The sequence below is a fragment of the Equus caballus genome, chromosome 6 (genome assembly GCF_041296265.1).
Source record: "Equus caballus isolate H_3958 breed thoroughbred chromosome 6, TB-T2T, whole genome shotgun sequence".
Lineage (NCBI taxonomy): Eukaryota > Metazoa > Chordata > Mammalia > Perissodactyla > Equidae > Equus > Equus caballus.
In genome coordinates, this window is record NC_091689.1 from 71,083,659 (window position 1) to 71,111,088 (window position 27,430).

The following is a 27,430-nucleotide window of genomic DNA, read 5'->3' on the forward strand; positions in this document are numbered from 1 at the left end:
TTTTGTAACCTGTTGTACTTCAAATACTGTATATTAAGTCATAGATAAGTATTTTAAAAAAGTAGTAAAGATGGTTTTCACTGATTTATTCTTATAATTCTTTCTCCCTATGACCTATTCCTAGATTCTATTAGATCAAAAGAAAGAAAATTTAATTTTCTGTCATATTTCTATCTGTTTATGATTGTCAATACCATAATATTGATACAATTCTCACTATACAGAGGAACATGATGGAAAGTACTTTGATAATAAATCACAACCAACAACTTCCTTGTGATTCAATAATGCTGCTTTGCTATTTCCTGTTAATTTAATTGTAAGTAAAATAATTACTCTTTAAGTCTCAAGCTCTCTGACCACATTTACAAAATAAAGTTTACTCCAGGGCTGTTTATCTCATTTGTGTCTGTTTGCATCTCTAATTTTTTCCATGATTTTTTATAATTTATATATGTTCTTTCAAATCTGAGGAAATAAATAGATACTTGGAGCAAATTGATTAATATTATAGCTAGTAGTTTGGCTCCAAAATGTCTCATTTGAGTAAAGCGATTAAATCGTTGAATAAAATCTGCATATTAGAATCATTTCTAAGCTCTATTAATAGTGGAAAACGGGTATTATGTATACTCTCATTTACATCGGAAAACTGTAAGACAGCCACTAGTCCCTATTGAACAAACCTGTCCATCCTCCCCTACTTTTGGCACCTGCTTCCCCTGCATCACTTATCTTTTACTCTACAGATTAGCTATTTCCTACAAGAAGCCTTTCCTGTTTCATGCCCTCCCTCTTTGCTCTCAAGAAGTCCTCAGTCTCTATCATCACATTTCCTGTATTGTATTATACCTGTTGTTTACATAATCTCCCCTCTAGCTTTTCCCCTACTTGAAGGTAAGAAAGGTGATAAATTCATCTCAGTAGTCGCAGCATGGACCTCAGTGCCTGGTACCCAATGAGCACTGGTCAATGTTACAAATTTACTCAAGTTAATGTCACAGTCATGCTGTGATCTTACCTTGCCAGTAATTTAACAATTTTGCCTCACATCGATTATATTTAGTCCGAAAGAACGGCATAAGTGCCAAACATATTAATACTGCTACTCTCTCTCTCCTTAAAACAACTCTGAGAGTAATGCAGACAACTGTTGTTTTTCCCACAGAAATGAATCCACATAATTACACAAAAGGCATAGGAAAAAACCGTAGAGAATATTGCTTTTTGTTGGCATTTCTGATGATTTTCCTAAAGGCCACCAAGCCTCGGGCACAACAGATGATGCTTATTTTCCTTGTAGTCATTAAACTAATTTTGCACATAACGTGTATAAATGGCAAATACATACTGAATTCATCTCATCCCTTTCTCTATCGCTACGTGGTCTTGAGTAAGTCAGTCAACTTTGACATCCTTATGTCTTCACTTAAAGATTGGAGGCAACGCCTATTTACTGTTTTGAAAATAAACCCAGAGAATTCATTTGATTCACTCTGAGAGGCGTTTAACTCCTTAAAAAAGACATTACTAAAATATATTTTTCTGATTATTAAGAATATGACTCCAGACACCCATATACGTAGTTTTAAACAAGCTTTAATCAAAATAACTTGGGAAGATATAATAGGCTTATGAATTGATATTTTGGAGCTACACACACATCTGTGCCTTGTACGGCTCTGGTGAAGAATGCTTAATTCATTAGGCATGGCTCTTTGGAGTACAACACCGTTTGATGGGTTTCAGGTGTATATTGAAGGATATCTCAAATGAGGATTTGTAAACAAATTATATATTAAAGACAAATTCTCTAATTGAGATGTTGATAAGATTTCAGCACAAAACTCTGGCATGATCTTTCCTATGGGAACAATAGCCCCAGCTATTATCTGCTCCGTTTGTATTTCAACATAATCATTTCCCACGTTCCTCTATCTTGACTAATGTGTTCCAATCTCAGTAAACACAGCAAGATTTATGAAAATGGCAAGAGAATGAGTGGTTATAAAAATGACAGATGCTTTTAATTGAAGTGTAGTTATGGTGACCCTAATTCAAAGGATAGGTTGCAGACATTTTTACTCTTCAAAACTGTATTTGTAGGAAGAAAGCAGCAATGCTTTTCCAGCGGTGACTGAAACCAAGCCACTAACTCCATAATTCCAAGTAGAATGTACATGGGACTTGTGATTTCCCACAATGGCCACAAAAAGTTTTCATTAAGTCCAGAAAACAATATATCAGCTGTGTAGGATTTTCCTAATTTTCTTTGCTTTTCTTCCAGTCAAAGCCTTTGACTTTGCCACAACTTTTCAGCACCTAAGAATTTTTTTTTCTTTGAGGAAGATTAGCCCTGAGCTAACATCTGCCACCAATCCTCCTTTTGCTGAGGAAGACTGGCCCTGAGCTAACATGTATGCCCATCTTCCTCTACCTTATATGTGGGACGCCTGCCACAGCATGGCTTGACAAGCAGTGAGTAGGTCTGCAGCCGGGATCTGAACCAGCAAACCCCAGGCCGCTGAAGTGGAACATGTGAACTTAACCACTGCACCACGGGGCTGGCTCCAAGAATGATTTTTTTTAAATGAGATAATATCAGCTTTCATTGATTCTTAAAGGAGGTGGTTCTAGGGGTTGGCCCTGTGGCTGAGTGGTTAAGTTCGAGCTCTCTGCTTTGGGTGGTCCAGGGTTTTACTGGTTCAGATCCTGGACGCGGACCTAGCACCACTCATCAGGCCATGCTGAGGCAGCGTCCCACATAGCACAACTAGAAGGACTTACAACTAGAATATACAATTACGCACTGGGGGGCTTTGGGGAGAAGAAGAAAGTTGTTCTATTTAAAAATTTCAACAAAATAAAGTCTTGTTTTTCCTTGTAATGTCCTCAAGTCCTGATGGAGAATTTAGTTTCCTTTAAGAAGTCCAGAAATGTGACCTTTAAATATTCCTAGATTATGAGCTGGTTTATATCTAAATCTACAGAACTATCATGATTCTTAATTAATGGCCCCAGTAAACACAGATTATAAGAACATTCCAAGAAAAGTAATTTTTTTCTTCATAAAGTTCTGGTTTATGTTTTTACTGGTAGAAATTATCATACATAACATCTATAAGAATGTATTCAATGCAGAAGTGATCATCTATCTCCAGCTTTGTTGAAGTTTTAAATAATTTCATGAGGTTTACAACTTCTTTGCTCCCTCTGTAGATTACAATAATACTTCTGGGCCTCCAAGAGGGAAATAGATATAACCATTCTCAAATAGTAACAATTCAGCAGCAGAAACAGGCCAATTTTATCAGTCTTATCCATACCTGCTCTTTCATCCATTTCTAATACAGATAGAAATTTCAAAAGATATAAATACCATATATATATATATATATATAAAAAATAAGTTCCATTGTCCTTTTGAGTATAATATATATAAAATTTTATATAATAATATATAATATTACATCTGCATAATCATACATTTTAATGTTTGTTTTTCACCTATTATTACTGAATATTTTGTCTATTATTTTCCCTTATTTATTTATCTCCCTAAAGATTCAGACAAATCACATTTTCTAAAATAAAGACAATGTTGTTAATGTGGTTTACATTGATATAGCAAATGATATCTGCCATAATAAAGGAAATGTTCTATATGATGATTTATGACATTTAAGCGAAAATTGTATGCCTACACAGACATATTTTTAAAGTATATTTATAATGTTAGGTTATTTAAATTACAAGTGTATCTCTTGGACATAATGTAAATTTAACTACACATAAAGTCTAACTTTTCTTATATAATTACCTTTAATTCTTTTCTATTGACTCTACTAATCTTAATGCATCAAAATATTTTCGAGTAAAACCTGCTCTTCATATTAAAATCTGCCTGATCAAATAAAAAGCATACCTTATTTAAAGCCAAAAACTCTTAATATAAAATAGCTTTTACCCAGCAATAGTTTCACAATGCAATTTAATCTACTGAAAGGTAGGATGGAGTTTCCTTAGCCAGCCAGGATCTTTGGATATTTTTCTAGGTTATATGAACTAGAAAGTTAACTGAGGTACTGTCTGAAGTTAAAAATCTTCTCCAATATCATGGATTTTTAAATATTTATGTCATCTATGTCACATATTTTTTCCTCTATAATTTCAAAGTGATTGAATACTAGCTTTTAGCTTGAACATTAATCTCTAGAGATTACAGGCTAAGTGATTCAGTATCCTGTTTCCAAAATTTAAACTATCAGCCAACGAGTGCTATTTATTTCAGACTAATGAGAATTAATAATAATAATTAATATTATTAAAATAAGCAAAACAACAACAAAAAAGACACAGATGCAAGATTAGCATAAAATAATGATAAATTTAATGTTGGCCAAAGGACAAAAGTTAAAAAAAATTGGACACTAAATCTCTATTCTTCTCTGTCATTGGGCTATAGTCAAATAAATACAATTCAAAGTAATTACTTCTTTTCCAACATATTAATAGCAGATACCTTTATTTAGAAATTTTTTAAAAAACTGTCATAAGAAGAAAAATTAATTCATAGTGTTAAAAAATTTTATTTTAGCTATGCATCATATGACTTTATAAATCGTTTATTTACATGGTACATTTCTAGGGTAGTGCTGAATATAGATTGGCATATTAGTATATTTATAAGTATAAATACTTTTTTCACTCAAAGTTGCCTGAGTTCACAGATAAATCTCTCTACTCATCTATCTAGATTTGATATTATATTGCTAGCTTTCTTTATTCTCTTTAAACTTTCACTACCATTGTATGTCATTCAAGAAATAATATCATCTTAATTTGTCTCACTTTTTCACAATGATTAAGGCTGGACCAGAGGAATTCTACCACTTCTCGAACCAAGGTTCATATTTTGATAAGAAAGCACGAGGGAAAAAAATCTGACAGGAGTAACTCACAACCTCTCTCACACACACACACGAACATCTATACGACACAAAACTCCCAGCCTGAAGTAGCAAAAGTTGGCAAATTGCACACTATAGTCCACTGCTACCCAAGGTTAGGGTCTTTTTAATGGTGAACAATCCCTTATGGGCCTCTGGTGTATCCTCTCCACTCTGAGTAGGAATCCCACTTCCCACAGTAGTGCCAGAGTTGCCAAAAGACACTGTAAGTGTTCTAGCTCCCTTGCCATCCTTGCCTGTGGAGCCGGGTACCAGTTTCCATGCTCTGTCTAGCAACTGGTCTCCATACTGTCCATTATCTTCCTGACAGACTGAGGGACTCCAAAAAGGGCAACAGGGATCAACTGCAAAGGCTAAGTCATAAAGAGGGAGACATTAAAGTAAATTTGTTATTGAAATTCTTTCAACTATATGGGGAAAAACGCATTTTGAAGGGCTTTCATTTATCATTGTCAAGGTTTTAGACTTACAAGCCAAAGAAAAGGTGTGTCTACCCAGTGCAAAGTTATGTGAATTATTGCTGTTGTAGTTTTTAATATGTATAGACAATTGAGATAATTCAAATCCAAAAACCAGTCATCCCAGCTCCCACCAAATTGCCTAGAATATTTATCTCAAAAAAACCCAAGTAATTAAAAAAATTTACTTTTATTTTGTGCTGTGTAGAGACAAGGCATTCTTAGTGAAAAATATGCACGTTACAAATTTTAAAAATAATCATCTCACTTTGGTGAAATTTCACATTTAGAGTTGACAGAGTTTACTGTCATCCTTTACAGAGATCTCACTTGGCAGCTCAGAACTTTCAGATCTGAAAGAATTTTAGCCTCTGGGAGTTGTGTGCTTACTTTTACATTAACATAAAAAGTAATAACTGCTTGTCAACATTCAAGATTTGTAAGGTTTTCTTTGAATTCCTATATGATTACTCTTTTCACTTCTCAAAAGAAAATTATTTTCTTACACTACTTAAAGAGAAGCAGACTTTTTAGGTATTTTGAGAGGCTTTAACAACTTTTTATGTGTTTTTGAGGGGTGTTACTTTCATGATAATGGTTTTAACAATGTAAATATCTTCAAAGTATTAAAATATGGAAATAGGGAATTTCACAGAAGTTTTTTGTTGTTACAAGCTTTGATAAATTCGTATGTTTTTAACCAAATGAGGTTCCAGGAGACTATGAAGCAACATTTCAGAATTACTGAGTTCCCAAGAGACACAAATCTAAGACATTAATCAAAGAATTAAAAGTACCGAATGCGTTAATGTTCAGGCTGCTTAGATGGGATAACACCTATTTGAAGAGGCACTTCCTTTTTAATAACAAGCATAGTAGGAAGCTTGTCCTTAAAACACATTATAAAAATCTGTGAATTTTCTAGTGTAAATGAAAAAAATATCCACGCAACCCAACAAAAATAATCTCTGCCTATTTGTTCTACCTTTGGGTTCTACTGACTTTGGGTAAGTCATTAGGCTTTGTAGCAAAATTTTTTCATCCCTCCTATCCGTAAAATACGTTTTCCACTTCACTTCAAAAGAAGTTGAGTTGATTAATTTGAGTCGTTCTGAACAAGCCACCAGAAATATGTTTTAAGATTTTGGAAGAAAGGTACTATCTTAGAAAATGGCCATAAATGTAGCCCTAATCTCAATATATATTAAAATTAATTTTAGAGATTAAAATACAAATTTATAATACATATGTTCAATTGGCTTACTCATTTAGACTATGCTCTACTACATGCAAGTATATTAGCATGTGATCTAAAGTACATATGGTAGATTCTTTTTTTTTTTCCTGAGGAAGATTCGCCCTGAGCTAACATTTGTGCCAATCTTCCTCTATGTTTTAGTATGTGGACCACCAGCACAGCACAGCATGGCCACTAACACAGTGGTGTAGGTCCATGCCTGGGAATCGAACTCAGGCCACCAAAGCAGAGCATGCTGAACTTAACAACTAGGCAACTGGGGCTGCCTCCTGGTAGATTCTTTTCGACATATTAAATATCTTATTCCATACTTTTAGGAAAAATAACACTAAAGAACTGTTTAGATGGTAATGAGTTCAAATAAGCATTGTGAATATGTGAAGACTGAAATAAAAGGATATTTTTCTATAGATCTAAATAAACACTTCAATTGTGAATTCACTTTAAACATAAACATAGGGAAAATGGCACATTGGAAATTTCTTTCCTTGCTTGTATGTTTACTTTGTTCTATCTATACACAAAATTACAAATTGAGGCTAAAAAATATAAGTTTACATCTCTATCCTAGAGTTATAATCACAGAATAATACTAGTAAACCAAGCAACTTAAGTAGAACAATCTGTAAATATTCATATACTTTTATATGTTTGCAACGTTTTATTTCAAGAGTGTATGGATCAGGAGATTTAGAAGATTTGGTTTCTGGAAAAGGTTGCCAGTAATTCTGCAACACCTCTTAGCATAGTATATACAATTGTAATTAAACATGCCATTTGTGTTATAACTATATATATATAATTAACCTGAAAATCTAAAACTCCAGATTATTTTGATAACCTTAGAAACATTATATAATAAGTATTAATCATAGGAGACTTTGTGGTACCAAAAAAATATCTAGGGGCCAGCCCAGTGCCATAGTATTGGGGTTCCCACACTCCACTTTGGCAGCCCAGGGTTCACAGGTTCGGATCCCAGGCGTGGACCTAGCGCTGCTGATCAAGCCATGCTATGGCAGCATCCCACATCAAATAGAGGAAGACTAGCAACAAATGTTAGCTCAGGGCCAATCTTCCTCACATGCACACAAAAAATACCTAGTTCTTTTTAAGGATATTACTTAGTAGTCAGAAAACAGTTACTGAGTATTTCCTCTAAATCAACCTTAATGCCAAATGATTACATTTCATCTGTTTAATATATACAGAGAACAGATAAGAAAAATGCAAAAGAATGGCTTAGTCTCAGATGTTCTTTGATGGTGTCAAATTTGGTGCAATGCCAAAGATGTAAATTTTATGTGGTGTTAGACTAATACTAAAATGCTGTTTATTTTTAGTAGCATAAATCTTAATGTAGATGTTATTATCTGATTTAAACTATAATACAGAAATGATTCAAAATGTTATGAAATGTACACACAAAAGAAAGTTGTGCCTTCCATTTCTAATGAAGCGGATAATTAAGGCAATTACTTAGATAATTCAAATATACAATTATCTGTATATTTCAAACAAAACTATTTTGAAGGCTTTGTTTTCCCTCTTCAGCTTGCATGTATAGACAGAAGTTAGAAATTATAAGTATCAAAATTGTGCACCCAAGCAGGCTGGAACTCAGAATGCCATAGTTGAACACTAGAGCTTAGGTATACAAAATAGAGTAGAAATGGTTGATGGAGGAGAGCAGCAAATCAAAATTTAGGACACGAAATATCATTCCGGAGCTCAGCTTTTACTCACAGTAGATAGGCACGGAACAGTCATCTGGTCAAAAAGATTTAAAAAATAGCACTAGCACTCAAATATATTTGAATATTTACCAAAGCTCCATTGGTAGTGACAATATTCTATGTGTCTCAGTTTTCCTCCAGATCAGCAACTATAAAATTTTCCTTTCTAAGCATGATTTAACTGTAACATGAATAAACGTCTAAAATATATTTTTGTCTTGTTTTAATTCTGTCAGGTTATGTCTACTATAGTCATTATCTAACACTAAAGATAAGAACTTGTGTTTCAAAAAAAGGTTTAGGACTTCTGAATATCATGTTCCATTTTTCCTAAGCGAAGTTGCAAAGGATGATGGGAGATAAAAGCAGTGCTTAGAAAGACAGTTATGACAGAGAATAATTCGGTTTGAAAGCCAATGACTACTTAATAGTCACGTAAAATAGATGAGTCATTTCCAAATTCTGAGCCTTAATTTTCATATCTAAAAGGGAAAAAGGAAGACTAATAATATTCCTTATTGGGATTTTTTTTTTGAAAATTGAGAGGAAATGTGTAAAATTGCTTTTTTACACATTCCAATTATCAAATTAAATTTAAAACTCTCATAATGAGTGATCACGAAATTGGATTACCAAGCTATTCTATAAAAGCAATTTATATAACAAAAAGACCACACCACAATAGTCTCTCTTTCCCATTCCCATTCTTTCTCTCTGACTAGCCATTTTAAATGGAATATTAAAATTATTACAAAGCAAAGGTATTTGGTAAATTCAAGTCTGTAGTGAACTTCTCGCTTGCTAAATTTTAACAAACTGTTTTTTCCAGGACTTCGTTGTTACTAAGCTTAGTTTTATGGGTATTTGGAACACTAATAGGTGATTGACAAATATTGTACAGCTACACAACACATGTTGAGAACACAAAACCTCAAATCGTCTTGGTGTTTAGAATCACAGAGAAAATAGTGGGTGACCATTACACACCAAAAATCACCCTACTGTGTAAAGGACAAGCCTCAATACTAGCGGAAAGTCTTCATCGCATCCAGAAGTTTCATTTAAATAGGAAGAACTTTATGGCCAGTTCTGCTAAAGTTTCTCCCAAAGTTCTCCTTAAGCCACCACATTCTAGTCTATTATTTCAAATAGAACTTCTAAGTAGAAGATTCCCCAATTTATACCCTTAACATTTACTCCAGCTTCTTTCCAATTCCCTAGTGTAATATTTCTAATAGTCTGATACACATCTCCACTGGGACATATAATTTTAAAAAGAGGAACTAGGGGTAGGAAAAAGTAAAGGAAATACAGTGAACGGCAAAGTCTTTAGTGATGCATCTTGGAAGAGATAAAGAGAAGCAGGGTAAAACCTAGCCAGGTTTGGGAACCACGTGTATCTGTTAGGAAGAGAGAGCTGAGTCTTGTGTGAGAAGGCACAACAGAAATAGGTTGATGTGATCTGAAATGTTTTCATTCCTCCGGCATGAGGTCATCATGAATTCTGGTATTGCCTGATTGAAACCATCCACTAGGTTTGCATTTGGGAGTCTCCTCATTAAAACTAAGTAAACGCTGATATTAGGATTCTAAATTTGCCAAGTCCAAAACTAAGTCCATCATATCCATCTCTATCCCCCAAAACTGACAAGTTAGCAACTCCCTAATCCCCTATTTCCATCACTGATGCACATTTTTCATTGTCAACTATTCACGGGATCTGAGAATTCTAACAACAGCTCTCAACCCAAATCTACAGCAGGATGACCTGGGGAGTTTTTTCAAAAAATTCACATTTAAACTGCATCTCAAGCCTACTGAAGCGGTGTCTGGAGAGATGATATTCTGAGAAAAGCTCTCCAGTTGTTTCTCATGCGTGCCTCCAGTTGAGACCACTGCAGTAAATGGTCCACAATGTTTCTGGCAATAAGTGAGAAAATTTCAATACATTTTACTATCGATTACAGAAAAAGGTCAAGATTTTCTATTTCATAGAATGGAAATGTCACTTAAGATCATTACAGAGATGTGCAAAATATTCTTCAATATAAGCAAAGGGAAAACTTTTGAACACGGATCAAAAATCTTTGGGGATACACGTGGTAAAATTACCTGAAGTCACAAATATGTTAATCAATGCAATATTTTATCCAGTAACTTGGTGGTTAAAAACGATTACCATGAATGGGGAAGAGAGAAAGGCTTTGTATTTTTTTCTTTGGAAATCTCAACACATTTCTCATGCATGTTATAATATACGTAAGCTGTAGAGTTTTTTTCAGACTAATTTTTTACAAAATTACAAACTTGTAAGATAGTCCAAAGGATGCCATATGCCATGAGATAACAAAAATGACAAAACCAAACAATGCTGGGTTGCTTCAGAGTTGAATGACTGAATATCTTTTCTACACAAGTGTCAGTCTCTCAAAATGGTATTGAAAACTCTGCTTTCTTTCATCAGGAGACTGTTCCTTGGCTAAAAGCATCTTTAAAAGAAATTACTCTTGAATGTTTTAAATATAACAGAAACAGAAAGGTTTTCATTTTAAGGACAAAAACTAAGGACCCATGGAGATGCTAATAGGAACTTGAATGAAAATCATCACCAGTAAAGCAGGTGTTACCTTAATTATATGGAGAATAAAGTGCAATTAATAGTTTCCTCTTTGTTACTGCTCAACTTTAAAACCGGATCTAGAATCTCATATACACAAAATACAGATTGTGTTTGCATATGACTTAGATGTTTTTGTCTCTTGAACTAATAAGACGAAAGTATAATATATATTAAATGAATGAGGAAAAATAGTTTCTATAAAGATGAATTGGAAACTCGGTACAAATGCGTGATCTGTGAGTCAGTTTATCTTTTCCCCCCTCATTCACACTTAACTCTAAGCCTCTATTCTTGGAATACAGAATCCCACTCATCTGATCTTTCCATGCTTCTCACAAGCAACAAGATTTTCTGCATTTACTTTAAAGGAAATAATAGATTCTGATTCAGTAATAAGATACCATGTTCTCTACTATCAGCTAATCAAGCTACTATTACCAATATTTTTAGCTACTGCCAAAGATTTTCCAGATAGAACCTTTGCAGTGTTGTTACTTATCCCCTATTGTGCCTCTCTCTCCCAAGGCAGCCTCTGCTTGTTTTCTTAATCATCTCCCAATCCCACAGGTCAAGAGTTACAAACTGGATTACAAGTTGAGCTCTCTAGTCACACTGTGGAACTGGAGAGTTATGACGTCAAACTGACTTATTTATAATGTCAATGTTTCTAGACATTTGGTTGCCATCTTTTTCTCTTAATCTACTTTTAAGAGCTCATGGTAAAACTTTTGAGAATACAGAAATGCATAAAAAAATAATTTAAAAGGGTACCTAACCTCAGAGAAAACCTTTCTGATGGTTAATGTATCTTTTCCATTTACATATTTTAAAAGATGTCCTAGATACTGTGTAGAAAGCTGCACTGCACAATAAGGGAGATATCAGCCACAGGTAGTTCCCGAGTACCTGAAAATGTGGCTAGCATGAATTGAGGTTAGCTGTGAGTATGTAAAATACATACTGTATTTCAAAGACTCAGTACATTAAAAAACAAAATATCTTGTTAATAATCATTATATCAATCATGTTGAAATAGTAATATTTCAGCTATATTGATTTAAGTAAAATATATTACTAAAATTAATTTCACCTGATTCTTTACTTTTTTAATGTGGCTTCCACAAGTATGTGACTCATATAAAATTTCTATTGGGTAGTACTGACATAAAGCACTCTGAATTTTTCACTTGTCATTTTATTAAAAGCATATCCCCAAATAATTAAGCATTCCCAGAGAACGATGTTATTATAGACATATAATATTGTTTGTGATAGATGTTTCACATTTTAATTTGGAAATTAATTTATGTTGCTCTATCATAAATTTTTAGTATAAATCTTCTTTTTCAGTTTTCTGATAATTACCTTAGAATAGATTATTTTTTAAATTTTATTTTATTATTTTTTTTGAGAAAGATTAGCCCTGAGCTAATATCTGCCACCAATCCTCCTCTTTTTGCTGAGGAAGACTGACCCTGAGCTAACATCCACACCCATTGTCCTCTACTTTATATATGGGATGCCTGTCACAGATGGCTTGACAAGCAGTGTGTAGGTCTGCACCCGGGATCCGAACTGGTGAACCCTGGGCCTCGGAAGCAAAATGTGCGAACTTAACCTCTGCGCCACTGGGCTGGCCCCTAGAACAGATTCTTGGGAGTGAAATTAGTAGATAAAAATCATAGAGGTATTTTAAAGGATATTAATACATATAACCAAATTGGTTTCCCCAAATTTGTATTCATTTATAATCCCTTAAAAATATGAAAATAACTACCTCAATTCACTCTGAACAGCACTGATTTATATATTTTAAAATACTTGCCATTTAGTTTAAAAAGTCATATGTTATTTGTTATATATAAAGCTGTATGTTTTAATTTTTACCTGTTTTTTTGTTGATTACTAATAAACTTGAATTTTTTCACATTTTTTCACCATTTGGGTTTCTTCGGTAAATTGCTAAAGTCTTTGCACCTTTGTAATTGGATGTGGACATTCTTATTATTATACTAGAGCTCTTTATATACCACAGAAATCTTATGTTTAGTATCTATATAGCCATTTACTTTCCAATATTCTTTTACCTTTTAAATATATGATATTTTTATCTACAAAGCTTTAATGTATGTAAAATCTATATATCTAAAGTATTTAAATCTATGGACTTCAGCAAATGGCCAATAAACTTATGAAAGAGGTTCAACCTGATTGGTCATGAGGGATATACAAAATGAGATAGATATACACAATGAGCTACCCACAAGAATGGTTAAAATTTAAAAATTGGATCCAAATGTTGGCAAGAATATAGAGTAACTAGAACTCTCATACAGTCCTGGTAGTACAGTAAATTGGCAAAATCACGTTGGGAAAGTGTTTGTCAGTATCTACTAAAACTAAACCTATGCACATCCATGACCTGCTTCTAGGTATATATCCAATTAGAATGAATTTTACCATATATAACCAGAAGACATACACAGATACTTCCATGTAGCATTAATCATAATAATAATAGGGGAAAAAAAACAAATATCCATCAATAGTAGAAGGAATAGATAGATCATAGCTTATTCATCAGCAGAACACACTAAAGAAATTGATATGAACAAATCACATGTAACAACAGGAACAGATCTCACAAACAATGTTAAGGAAAGCCAGACACCAAAAAGTACCTACTATGCGATTCCGTTTACATAAAATTCAAAAACAGGCAACACCAAACTCTGATGATAAAAGTCAGGAAAGTGGTTCCTTCGCAGGAGGGGAAATAACGAACGAGAGAGGAAAGAGAATGGCTCCTGCAGTGCTCATAAAGCTGCGTGTGTGCTGAATGTACGTGGTATATTCAATTTGCTAAAATGCACTGAGCTGCATATTTATGATTTGTGCACTTTTCTATTTTACATTATAATTGACTTACAAAATTTATTTTAAAAATAGATCCTTTAGCTCCATCTCTTATTATGTTTAGAAATCCCTTCCAAATTCAGAGATTATTTCATAGTCTTCTATTTTCTTTTCTTTGAGTTTTATTTTCTCCATTTACATGGAAATTATTTTGGTCAATGGTGTGAGTTTTGATTAATTCTTAGGTTAGTTTGAATCTTTTACATAAATTATTTCAAATCATACAAAACGCTCAAGTGGTTATTTCCCAATTTACCATTCTTCCTATTCTTATTGTAAAGTAGAAGCTTCATTGCTCTTGAACAAACAGCCTACTTCCCTGCTCGGTCTCAACCTGAGTTACTGTAGAATGTTGGGTTCTGAGAGCGACAGATTTTAATACTAAATTACGTCTGCAGACCAAATTGAAAAGTAACATATTCAGATAACTCGAGTTCTTTTTCTATGCCAAGGAGTGAACTCTAATTCAGCAATGGTGACACTGGAGATATAAACTGATTTATTTTGGAAAGGTGGACTTATAACCCACATCTTTTCTGACACATTTATAAAACCTCAGCTCCACCCATTTGCCCTCATTGCAGAGCTCGCTAGAAGATTTTGTCCTATTCTCGACAGTGCTTTCTCTAAGTTCCCTTGCTTCTATTTCTATGACTATGTAAACTCTGTAAATTCTGTTTCTTCCCTTACTATGATTCAGGCTTTCTTTAGCTCTGTCTTCTTTTCTCTTTCCCTAAGTCACATTGTAAAAACTATTTTCAGTACAGTGACCAAAAATCAAAATTTACGATGCAAATGTATTTGTTGATTTGAATTTGATAATTCTGCTGTTGAGTCAGAATCATCAGTATTTGAACACAGAATAAAGCAGAAAAAATAATTAATCTGTATGACAAGAAGATCATAGCTACATGAATATAAAATCTAAGATGTCTGCAAGTGGTAAAAAAAAAAAAAAGACAGAAAATGACAGCTGAATTAATTACTGCCTGAAGGCTCACTAGAGAAATCAAAGCTCGAATACTATTCAAGGTAATTCCACAATTTCAAGTAAAGGGTGGAAATGAGGAGACAAATAACAAGCAATGATGGAGGATTGAGTGCTCACTAGAAAGACGACAGAGTCATTTCAAATAATCTCTCCTGTAATATTGAAATAACACAGCAAGAAGCTACTACCGTAAAGTCCCTGTAATCTACACTGTGAGGAATAAGACAAAACACAGTCCTTAACCCTCAGGGAGTTTACAACTTAATATTAAAGATAAAGCAGAGGGGCTGGCCTGGTGGTGCAGCGGTTAAGCTCAGGGCTAATCTTCCTCAATAAAATTTTAAAAAAAAGATAAAGCAGAAACAAACAATATAAGTCACATAGGTTAGATATGCTAATAAACATTCCTAAAGGGTAAACACAACACACAGGAGAGAGGGATTAAATGAATTTAGATGTATAAGGAAAGCTTTCAGATAACTGATAGCATTTAAATTGGGCCAGAACAGAAAAACAAGAGGCAAAAATGAACACAGAAGGGCTTTCAAAGTTTTGAGGCTATCTAAGCAAATCCATGGTGAGGGAAGAGTAGGGGGCAATCTCTGGAATGCCAGTTGGTCAAAATTGGCTAGAATGCTACTTCCCAAAAGTCGATCCTGCAAATATCTTTTAGTAAAGGGCCAGTATGAAAGGTTTACATAATTTTCCTTAAAATTTTAATGAAGATGCGAGAAAGCTTTTTTCCTTGAAATATAGATCTGAAAGAATGCAAAATCATTCAAGGTAAGCAGAAGGATATAAAAAAATATTAAGGAAAATTAAAATATTGTTGTTACAATGATTGGAGTTTTTTGGTAAGACACATCACCTGCAAACTGTTTGGCACATAATAAATTCTCAATGATAATTTCCTCCAAAACTACAGAATTTCTATTGGAATTCCACAAATAAAGACATGCAGAAGTAAAAAAATTGATTACCACTTTAAGTATCGAATATATACATAATTAAATCAGTCTCTCATGAGGGCAAGAATTATAGATTGAAGGGAAAAAGGAACAAAAAAACCCTACAAGCTACATGTGAAAAAAATTAATACCTAAATTTATAGTAGGTGGAAGAAAAAATAGTATGTTAGTAAATAATAAGTAGATTATGAAATTCTGTTTATCAACCTTTTCTAAAAGTCTCAAAGAAGTGACAGGTAGTGGAACAAGCAAAGGCTAAATCTTTTCTACCGTGTCTACATTTAGGACATTCAGGGTTAACCGCAAGCAAACAGACAGCGATTGTTAGAGAAAGATTAATTAGAATAAGTGAGGAAATTTAAAATAAATGAGTAAAATATAAAAGGTTTACACATGCTCCTCCTAAATGAGTTATAATGTCTTTGACAACTTACAAGAAAGTTCTCAAGTAAAGCACTGGACCAAGAATCACTTATTTCACACCATGATGACACATAATCAGAGAAGGAAGACATCAAATGCATTATCAAATATTGTCTTCAAAGGTAACATACTAGAAAATAATAGCATTTGTATAGCATTCCACAGTTAAAGGATGTTTGCACTTACTTATAATAAGTATCCTTATTTAAAATGACTACATTTGAAAAAACGCAGACTGGTAATAACGAACTTTTACTCTCCCTGTTCAGCAGACTTCAAACGGTGAATTTTATGATTGGCAGTTCACTAGCTCAGTCTTTTCATCAAATCATCATTTTCTGGGAGACAGCGATCTACTTGGTGGCCCATTTACAATCAGTCCCACATGAGAGTCACATGGTTTTAATGCAGAACTGTTCCGCTAATGCTCCCTGAATTTTAACTTAAGCTACAAAGTCAGCTGAAGCGACTGCAAGCAATTGAAGCTTTTCCAAGATACCACTACTGATTGCTTTGTAACCCAGACAAGTCAGTTTCTCAGCACTTCAGCTTTTCAATTGTTAGAATGAGGTTTTAATATTCTTCCTTCATGTCCCTTGAAGAAATGGTGGAAATTAGGGGGATGATTTTGATAAAGTGATTTAACTAGTTGAAAATTAAGTACCTTTAAACTGACTATTCATATCAAGGTCAAGCAAGGCCCTGCACTCTCAGACCATCCATTGCCAATGTGTTTAGATCAAAAAGGACAAATGACTATATTTCTTCTATCTTGGATTAGCTCAGGATACCCATTTTAATGTCAACTGCTTACTTGCCCAACAGTATTACCACATTTTTATATGCCTCCTAGACGCACGAGATGTTCATTACAGAGTTAATTTCAAGTTGATGAATTGAGTCAAATATACTGTCAGATTTCTGACCCAAGATCACACTACTTCGTGAAGTTCCTAATCTGAGTATCATTATCATCTCAATTGTAAACAAGTAATCCTGTCAAGCATTTTTCACTGGAATTTTTGACTGAAATAGTCTCTCTAGATTGACAGATCAGATTACTTTATTGATTTCCTATGGTTAAATTTACACACAAAATAATACAGATGTCTGACCAGTTTTTCCCCACTTTATAACGGGGCAATTCCAAACTTCTATTAAATGCAGACAAATAAAACTGATTTAAAAATAAAACAAATAAGTGATACCAAGTTACTTATGGTGATATTATATGAACCTCATTAACCTCTACATGGTGCTGCCCAATATGGTAACCACCAACCAGGCTTTGCTACAGGGCACTTGAAATGTAGCCAGTCTCAATTGAGATGTATTGTAAGCATAAAATATATACCAGATTTCAAAGACTTGGTCTTTACATTTTTTTCTTACATTTATATAAAAATGTAAAGTTTCTCATTAATAATTTTTATGTTGATTCCATATTAACATGACATTTTATGTATATAAGATTAAGTAAAAAATATTATTAATCAATTTCACTGGTTTATTCTTGCTTTTTAATGTTATCACTAGAAAATTTTAAATTACATATGGGACTCACATTGTATTTCTATTGGACAATGCCAGTCTAGTTGTCAAAAAAAGGGGAGGGAATCCACTGAGAAAATCATCTTTTCTAAAAAGAGGAATCAAAAGTTCTCAATCTAGATATGGAATTCAAAAAATGATACATATACAGGATTTACGACAAACATTAAAGATGACAGGAGGACAAACAAGAAATAGAAAACAGTTTCTGCTGATGATTACATTGTATCATGAAATATAAGGAGTGTCATATCATGTTCACTCTGATTTAAGGGAAAAACAACTACCTTAGGAAATTATGTCAGATAAAGAAAAGTACATGTAAAAATATAAGAACCATATGTTATTAAACCACGCATAACCACAAGCTGGAATATCAACTTGTATAACAACCCACCAAGTGACTATTATTATTGCATTATAAAACTAATATCTGGATTTTATAGCTTTTATGCGTCGTTTTTATTGGAGACTAATACGCCTTTCAAATTTCATAAATAATATTATTTAGTTGAAAGAGTTATCAAGAATTATTTAATTATGATTTTAACATGATAATTTTGCAAACATTGAAAAAGGCTGCTTTAGTGCACGTGGATTATATAGAATTACACACTGAAATTTTTTATATTAAAATATAGATCTATATTTTGGATTAAAGAAAGAACATTTTACCCCAACATTAAAAAGTTATTAGACCACTTATAAAATTACAATACATTCACCCAACTATTGTAGTAATCATCTAATTCATTTCTAGGGAATATTTAAAGTTCCCCCTAACCATTTTTCCCCTCCCAGCTTCACCCCGTTTATTGTGAAACAGTCTTGAACTACTCAAGCTTCTTTTGAATATGCTGTTAATGATGGTATATTAAAGTGAAATTTAAAAATACATCATCATTGGATCCACCAACAACAACCTTCCCTCCCAAACAGTTGATGATCCAGGACAACATGAGCTGACAAAATCTCAATATCTAAATATTTTCTTTCCTTTGAAATTGGTATCTCAAAGGAAATCATCATTTTTTATTGAAAAATATCTCCCCAATCTAGCGACTCGAATCCTTCACTTCTTTTAACTACATTTCCTAAAGTACCTTTCCTTGACTCTCTCTCTCTCTTTTTCTATCTCTACTCTCTTTCACTTTCTCTTGCTCTCATGCTAGCTCTCATTCTCATAATCTAATACAGCTCTTTTATACATTTCATTGTCCCTTTTGATGTCCATTAGGATTTTTTTTTAATCTATAATACTCATTTCTCTCTACCTAACTTTGTGTTACATAAGTCTTGCTACTTAGGGATGCTTCATCCACTTTTGCAGATAATATAAAATCTCAGGTAATAACATACTTCTGCTAAAAGGTTTCTTAAGTAGCCCTTGCATTCTTCTTAATTACCAAAGAATCATAGAGTAAGAGACTAATGTCCAGGTTGAAGGCTTTTATTTAAATGCCAGAATTTACAATTATACTGCTACAGCAATGTAGTGATTAGTTATGAGCCAGCCCTGGTCGTCTAGCGGTTTAGATTTGGCGCTCTCACTGCTGCAGCCCAAGTTCATTTCCTGGTCAGGGAACCACACCACCCATCTGTTGGCTGTCATGCTGTGGCAGCTGCATATTGCTGTGATGCTGAAAGCTATGCCACCAGTATTTCAAATAGCAGCAGGGTTGCCCATGGTGGACAGGTTTCAGCAGAGCTTGCAGACTAAAACTAGGAAGAAAGACCTGGTCACTTACTTCAGAAAAAATGGGCCATGAAAACCTATGAATAGCAGCAGAGCATTGTCTGATGTAGCGCCGGTAGGTGAGAGGATGGCACAAAAGGACTGGGCAGGGTTCATTGTGCTGTACACAGGGTGCCTAGGGGTGAGGATCGACCCGACAGCACTAACAACAATAAAACAATGAAGTTACGAGCACACTGTTGGAAGCACACTACCAGGGTTCCGGTCCTGGCTCCACCATTTATTAGCTGTGTGACCTTAGGCATGTTATTTCTTTGCCTTGGTTTCTTTATCTGTAAAATGATATTAATACAGTACCTATCTCTTATTGTGAAAGTTAAATGAGAAATAACATGAAAAATGCTTAGAGAATACCTGGCACACTGGAAACAGTGAATAAACTATATCCCGGATAGGAATGCACAAAACTCCAACATCAAAGAAAAGGATAATTAAATGCCAAAGTAATTCTGATCCCCAAAGCTATTCAAAGTTTTTGTGGCTCAGAAGTAGACTGCAGCCAACAGTAAAACTCACCTTCCGAACAAGACGATAAAATATCTACAATTTCCAAAAATTTGGGATAAAATGGTCATGGATATAAATGAAACCTAAATTTACACCCCTCATTTCTAAGTGGCCAAATTAAAAGCCTTTCCCCAATTTCCTGAAATTACTAGGGAAAGGTCACCACTTCTGCCCATTCTCAATTAAAATTTAAAACAGGGTAAATGATACAGGGCGCAAAGTCCTGCTTTACTCAGATTGGCATTATTTTTTTTTCTATTTATTCTGAGGAGCAAAACTCATTTCCTCAGTGAATAAAGTTTAACGAAGCAATGGAGCGTAAGTCCCTGTGGGAAAACATAAGGTTTTCTACTGAGATTTCTCCAGAGTGCATGCAGAATTCTTGGAAAGGAAATCTAAATAAAAAATTAATTAAATGAATAACCTGGCAGAAATGTAAAGCTCAGTGATAATACAGATTGTCTTTAAGAATAAACTTCCAACAGTGTTAGGATGCTTTAGCACCAGCATGTTTGCGATATAACCTGAAAATTGACATCAGTTATTTGGTGATAGCTGACATGTGGAGTAATAAATATCTCTACCTCTTTTTCCATCCCCCTTATCACTCCTTGAAAAGGAGAAAACACTAATTGGGTCAAATTTCAGGATACCTACTGGACCATGTGTGCAAATGAGCCTATGGGCAAAAGTCATATACGTGGTTGTGTGTGGCTTTCCAATTAGGCATCAGCCTACCCACGTAGCAGAAGGGATGAGGGGCGCTGCCCCCTTGGGACAGGCCAGGCTTCTTGATCAAACTTGTTTCTGCATTAACAGGAGTGCTCAGGTATCCAGACACTCTCATCCCTTCGAGCTTGGCTGCTGGCTTACACAAAACACAGAGAGCACGGCCAGGCTTGCCAAGATCTTGAGCTTTAACCTCCTGCTTCAGCTCCATTTACCAGTGAGCTCTGAGCTCACTGAAGTACAGGGCATTAGGCAAGTAAAACTGGGTGCCCTTTGCTTTCCCGCTCGTCATTGTCCTTTGGCCTCTGTAATCAGTGTCTTCAGGAACCACCCGGAGAGGCAGTTATCTAGGGCAAGGCGAGATTTGAACATTTGTGGGTCCCTTAGCTTGACATCATTTAAAAACACCTCAATATCAATCCTACTTAAAACAGTAGGAACAGTGGAAAAATACTTAAAGAAGAAAAATGAAAAGCAGCATGCTCCCTCTCTTTCAGTCTTTAACATCTGCCGTGAGATACAGAGGGAGACCATGATTTTGGAGCTCAGAACGACTATTTGTATTGGAAATCACCAGACATAATTCTAGAGTTTTGTTTCCTTATTTGTTTGTGAAGCGTCTTTCTTTTTTTTTTTTTGGTGGTGGGGTACTCAGTAGTATTCCCATGAATCATATTGGATAGCCAGGTTATAGGAATCTTTGAAAGCATGTGATACAGAAATTTGAGAATCACTACTCTACAGCTATGAAACAAGACACCTTAAGCTGTACATAATGAGAAATCATCAGGTCCAGCCTGAAAATGTTGACTATGTTACTGGAAATGAGGAAGACCTCTATTTAATTCTCCAAGTTGAGAAAATTACATTCATTCTTAAAATGTCATGGAAACTCCTCAGTAACATTTGAAAAAATAAGACAAAATTTGCACCCTGAACATTAAAATTAAAAAATGTGGTCATTTCAGTATACTTGCTTCTTAAAGCAGAGTAAGTTTCAAGAACAAGAATAAAAGAAAAGACAACGTCTTACCTCCCATCTCGATCCCAGTCGTACACCTCCACTTTGATTGTTCTGTCCACGGGGAAAACACACACAGAGTAAAGTCACTCAGTAAGGTCAAAATAACATATGATTGAGAATTCAAAAATAAGTTGCAGATTTTCTTAGATAAAATACTGTATGCTCATAGGTTTACAAAATAGTTTGAAGTTAATTTTGCTAATTTTATTACCATATTTCAATTTATCTTAAAATACGTTTCCAAAATCTGGATTGATTCTTTAAAGGGAGTAGGGAAAGATTATGGGAGAAGCCTGTGGGGTTTGACGGAGCTCCTCAATAGGGAGCTATGCAACTACTTCTCTTGAAAACCATTCTGTTAGAGCAGGATTTCCCAGACTCAGCATCAGAATTACATGGAGGGCTTGTCAAAACACAGGCTGTTGGACTTCATGCCCAGAGTTCCTGGTTCAGTCGGCCTGCTTGGGGCCTAAGAATCTGAATTTCAACAAGGTTAACCAGGTGATGCTGATGCTGCTAATCAGGAACCACATTATAAGAACGACTTTCTTAGAAAAAGAATGAGTCCAGTTAAGTAAAGTTATGGTCTTTTGAAATGAATAAAATGACAGTCAAGTGGCAAGATAAATTTTAAAGTAAATTTAATGACATATTGGCAATCAATAGTTCCTTCTATGATATTAGTACACAGAATAAATTCACACTTTTCTAACATACAAGTAACAAAATAAATAAAATAACAAAGAGATTGTGTTTTTACTTTCTACATATTTGTTTTTCTTTTGGGGTGTGTAGGGGTTTTTAATTATAACCTTATGATAAACTTTCATAAGAAAAAGGAAAAAACTTTGATATTAAGAAATTTTCAGGTATTTTGTGGGAATATCTTCAGGGCCAACTCACCCACCTACTTGTAAAACACTAGAATCTCCCTGTTTCACATCTCTAGAACTTTCATGATTCAGTAACCATGAGAGCAATGATGCCAATAGCATTTTCAAGAGTATGTCAGGGTTGATGGCATTAATGGTCAAGGTCATCTATCTGTTATATATTTACTTATTCCCCTCTAGAAAGCTAACACCAAATGAAAACCTTGAAGCCACAAAAATCCTGGAATGATTTTTGAATAATATGTTAAGATAAACTAATATCCAACATACTTTTAGCACCTTGCACATTTTAGTTCTTGTAAAATCAGTCAGTTTAACCAAATTTTAATTAGCTAAATTATCCCTCTTCCCCAAATCATCAGGGATTAAAAACAAAGTTATTTTTTAAATTCTGAATAAATCATCCATGTTTTTGTAAATACATATTTACACAGGTAAAGAAGCTACTTTAATAAAAAAAAGTTCCACTTAGATTATTGGATACGATGAATATGGGATACAGTGCATATTCAAAACTCTCAGAAAAGGTCCCATTTATTTTACCTGTCATAATCACCATTACACAATGCTCTGACTGAGATCTTGAATGCTTGCCATACAGGATTTAGAGTGTTTTTGACAACTTCTGTTTTATGACAAATTGTAAAGCTGAAAAAAAAAAGGTTTCCAGTTATGCTCATGATTCAATTATGAAATATTGTTTCAGAAGTCATTCTTCTCTTTTTTTGTACAGAATAAATGTCGTCAGTCCCTCTATTGCTGCTATATCATTTAATAAGATGAAGTTTCTGGTTTTAAAACTTTAAAGATTAGCTCGCTGTAATATAAAGCAATGAGATTTTGCAATAAGTTTACCAAAAACGATCTTCTGCAAATTCAATAAATCCTAAAGATGCTTCGTAAATAATCTCTATAAAAATTGTGATGACATATTGATAAAGTGAAAAATATCCATGAGTCACAAAGAATATGAAGGTCATCGGTAACCCTGAGAAGAGCAGTTTTGTTGGAGTGTTGGGGACAAAAACCTCACTGAAATGGGTTTAAGAAAGAGAAGAGAAACTGAGGGGGAGTGTATAAACAACATTTTTGAGAAGTTTAGCTGTAAAGATAAGGAGAGAAATTGGGAGTCGCTTAAGGAGAAAGATTAGTCAAGCAAAAAGATTAGTCAAGTGAAAAAAGTTTTGTTACTTTTTCGTTTTTTTCCAAGATGGAAGAAATAACAGTAAGGTTGCATGCCAAAGGAAAAGATCCAACAGAGAGGAAACAATTTGTGATGTGTGAGAGTAAGGGGAGAAAGCCTGGAGCAATGTCCTTAGAAGATGAAAGTGAATGGGATCCAGGGCATCAACGGAGAAGTTGGCCCTGGGAGCAAAGATAGTCATTTGGCAGGAAAATTCGTGAAGGCAGAGTACATGGGTAAATGTTATGATGAGCCATGAGAAAGTTCTCCAATTGTTTCCATTTTCTTGTGAATTACAAAGCATGATCATCAGCAAAGAAGGAAAAGGAGAGAAGTACTCAAGTGTCTGGGAGGGAGGAAAAGTTGATGGATTGAGGAAAAGGAGTAGGATTCCTGGGGATCTCCAAGGGCCCATTTAAGATTAACATCATGAATTTATAAGTGAGATCACTCAGTGTATGGTTCTTTGTTTATCTAAACTGTTGGCTAGATATATATATATATATATATATAAAGAATTCCTGCAGGGAAGGAAGATAGCAATTCAAGAATACGCATTAAGGGGTAGAATCCACAGAGCTTTAGACTTAGCTTTCTAATTCAAATTCCAGTGTTGTTTCCAACAAAACATTCAATCTCTAGACACCAATCAGGTCCTGGAAATGTTCCTGCCTAACGTAAATTTATGCAGCAGTTCGTGAGCTATAAAACATTCATAATGCTCTTGGTTAGAACAATAACTAAACCCAGCCCTCATCAAGACCTTAGTCATGAAGTGTTCCAGACGCAGGAACTCTCTAACAATCCTGAACGTGAGAATATTACATAATTACCATAGTGACACGCTGCACCTAATCACTACGAGAAAATATTCTCATTTTGAAAAGCTTTCGAGTCCATTTTCCTCCTCTCAGGCAAGAAGAGTTTGTTTCTATTAAGAGATCAAATAGAAATGTCATATAAAGGGATCAAGTATTCATTACAAGACTAACGGCATTAGTGCCATTCCCTTCCTGGAGTATCATCACCCATCTAAAGAAACTCCTGTTACTAAGTTGACAGAGCTCAAGAAAATGTATCTGTGGTCAAATGTGCTCAGAATTGACTCGCCTGAAGCAATTACGAACCACTGGGGGCAAAAGGCATGAAAAGAAAAGACAGAAAGAGAAGACTGGAAAAGGACATCAAGATATCTAAAGTAGAGGCAAGAAAAGCCAAGAGGATAAGGGAGAAGTCAGCAGGGAAAAAACAGCAAATCAAATGAGAAAAGGCAAATGTACACAAAAATGGTTAAGAAAAATTCATAGGGACAAAATTACATATTTTGTTTTAAAAACAGGCATCTGACTCTTTCATAATATAATACTTTACATTCTTAAAGATCTACAAATGGGCTTGCTTTTCTTCTCTGGTATCATATTCTAATATATAGAAAGTCTTTGGTATGGTGATAGATACAGATAGACAGCTAGATAGATAATCTCTAGATAGAAAGACAAAGAGAGAGAGACACACACACACACACACACACAAACCAACCGACCATCTTCAAACCAACATGCTCAACAATCTCTTTGTTTATGATTAAGTCAAAACTTCTGTTATACCCCTGTTATAGCCACAGTAATTCAATACTTTGACACTTGTCTTAAGAAAATGACTCATCTTCTTAGTGAGCTATTTATGAGCCAGGTAGTCATCTGTCTTCCATTAATCATTCTCACTTGTAACGCATTAGATGTGATATAGACCACAAAATCCCACTAGTAATTCCAGCACTAGTGGAACTAGTGAAAATTCTGCCAGCAGTCTGATGTAGCTCTCCAACATTCAGAAGTATTGCTATATAAATATAAGTGCATATGTATGTACGTATTACAGGAAAAATATTTTACTAAATAACCTGTATTAAAATACTTTAAATGAAGCCATTTACCCCAAAAAACAGCTATTCCAAAGGGAAATTATTACCTTATTATGCATCTGGTCGTATTACTAACTAAATGTGAAAGCAAGAAAATATGAATTTATAATCATATATTATTGAGGTTTTCTATTAACGCTTCTGGTAGAAATTAAGTTTTACTCTTTCTTATAAAATGAGCCTCAAACACACAAGGCAACAAGCAATTTTTGAAATAGCTCCACAAGCAAATAAATGATAAAAATAAAACTAAAATCTTTGCAGGTACAAATGGAGACTTACAGATAAAAAGTGAGGAGTAAAAGCATTTTCACTCATTCAAACTCATCAAAACAAAACACACACATACATATATAAATACACTAATACATGTGCCTTAATATATATATTTGGATCTAGCTGGTGAACTAGTTTTCTGTGTGTAAATATAAGTGGAAAGTTTTCTGAAATAAGACTCACCAAATTTTAGCAATAGCTGTTTTAAAATGATTTGAGATTTTTGGATTAGTTGTACTTTTCTCTTACTATTTAGATTTCATTTAATGCATAAGTTAGTATCACATTTACAAGCATAATAAATTTTTGTAACATAACTCTCACCAGTAGCAGTGAATGTGTAATAGAGTGATATTCTACAATCGTACAACTAATCTTAATAAATAAAAAAAATTAATAAGAATAAAAATAGAAAAGTCAGGAAACAAGTAGTTCAGACAGGAGGAAAATAAGAGCATTGTGATTCAACAAATTTTGAATTATTCTTCAGTTTTCCTCTACCTTTGAAATAAGTAGCAAATATTATTTTCTTCACTGTCCAATATTTTTCATATGGATAAAATCAGTGTTCAGATACCAAAGCTACTGACATTTTTACCACCAAAATAGAAGGGAAATATGTAAAATCCAATAATATGACACTACAACAAAAATAGCCAACAGTTGCCCAGTAGCTGCATCAACAAAAATTGCACATTAAGTAAAGCATCATTTTACACTGCCAAGTATATTCACTTTAAATAGCAAACTTTCTATTTTTATGTAACATTTTATACACATATTACATAACATTAACGTGTATAGTTTCATTTATAAGGGTAGCAGAGTAACCATTTTTTTCATTCTATTACCCTCATTTTTAATCTCCAAATGATATTTCCTCTTTAGCTAATATTTTATTATGCATAGTTAAGGAAAACAAAAAAGAAACATTATACTATAAGATAATAATAATAATAGCTAATCCTCTTATGTGTTAGGCAAGCTTCTAAATAATTTTTGTGCAGTAACTCATTTAGTACTCTCAAACACCCTGTGAGGTAGCTATGACTATTAGACCATTTTACAGATGAGGAAACTGAGTTTCACACAGGTTAGAAAAACTTGCCTATGGTCCCATAGCTATTATGTAGCAGTATTATGATGGAAACATAGGCAACAGGACCTTAGCCCATAAGTTTAACCACTAAACTTTCCCATGAATACTGACGTACAATAAGAATCACAGAAAACAATAATAAAACATA

The 27,430-nt window shown here is 34.0% G+C and overlaps 1 protein-coding gene across 1 annotated transcript in view; it reads right to left on the reverse strand.

Annotated features, from left to right (window-relative positions):
- The window catches only part of CPNE8 (copine 8), a 209,089-nt gene that overhangs the window by 74,211 nt on the left and 107,448 nt on the right, over positions 1 to 27,430 (reverse strand). Inside the window, exons 9-10 of the mRNA XM_001503265.6 lie at positions 23,344 to 23,448; positions 21,917 to 21,958 (exon numbers count right to left, since the gene is read on the reverse strand). Coding sequence (XP_001503315.3) covers positions 21,917 to 21,958; positions 23,344 to 23,448 — 147 coding nt within the window. The remainder of the gene's footprint in view (positions 1 to 21,916; positions 21,959 to 23,343; positions 23,449 to 27,430) is intronic.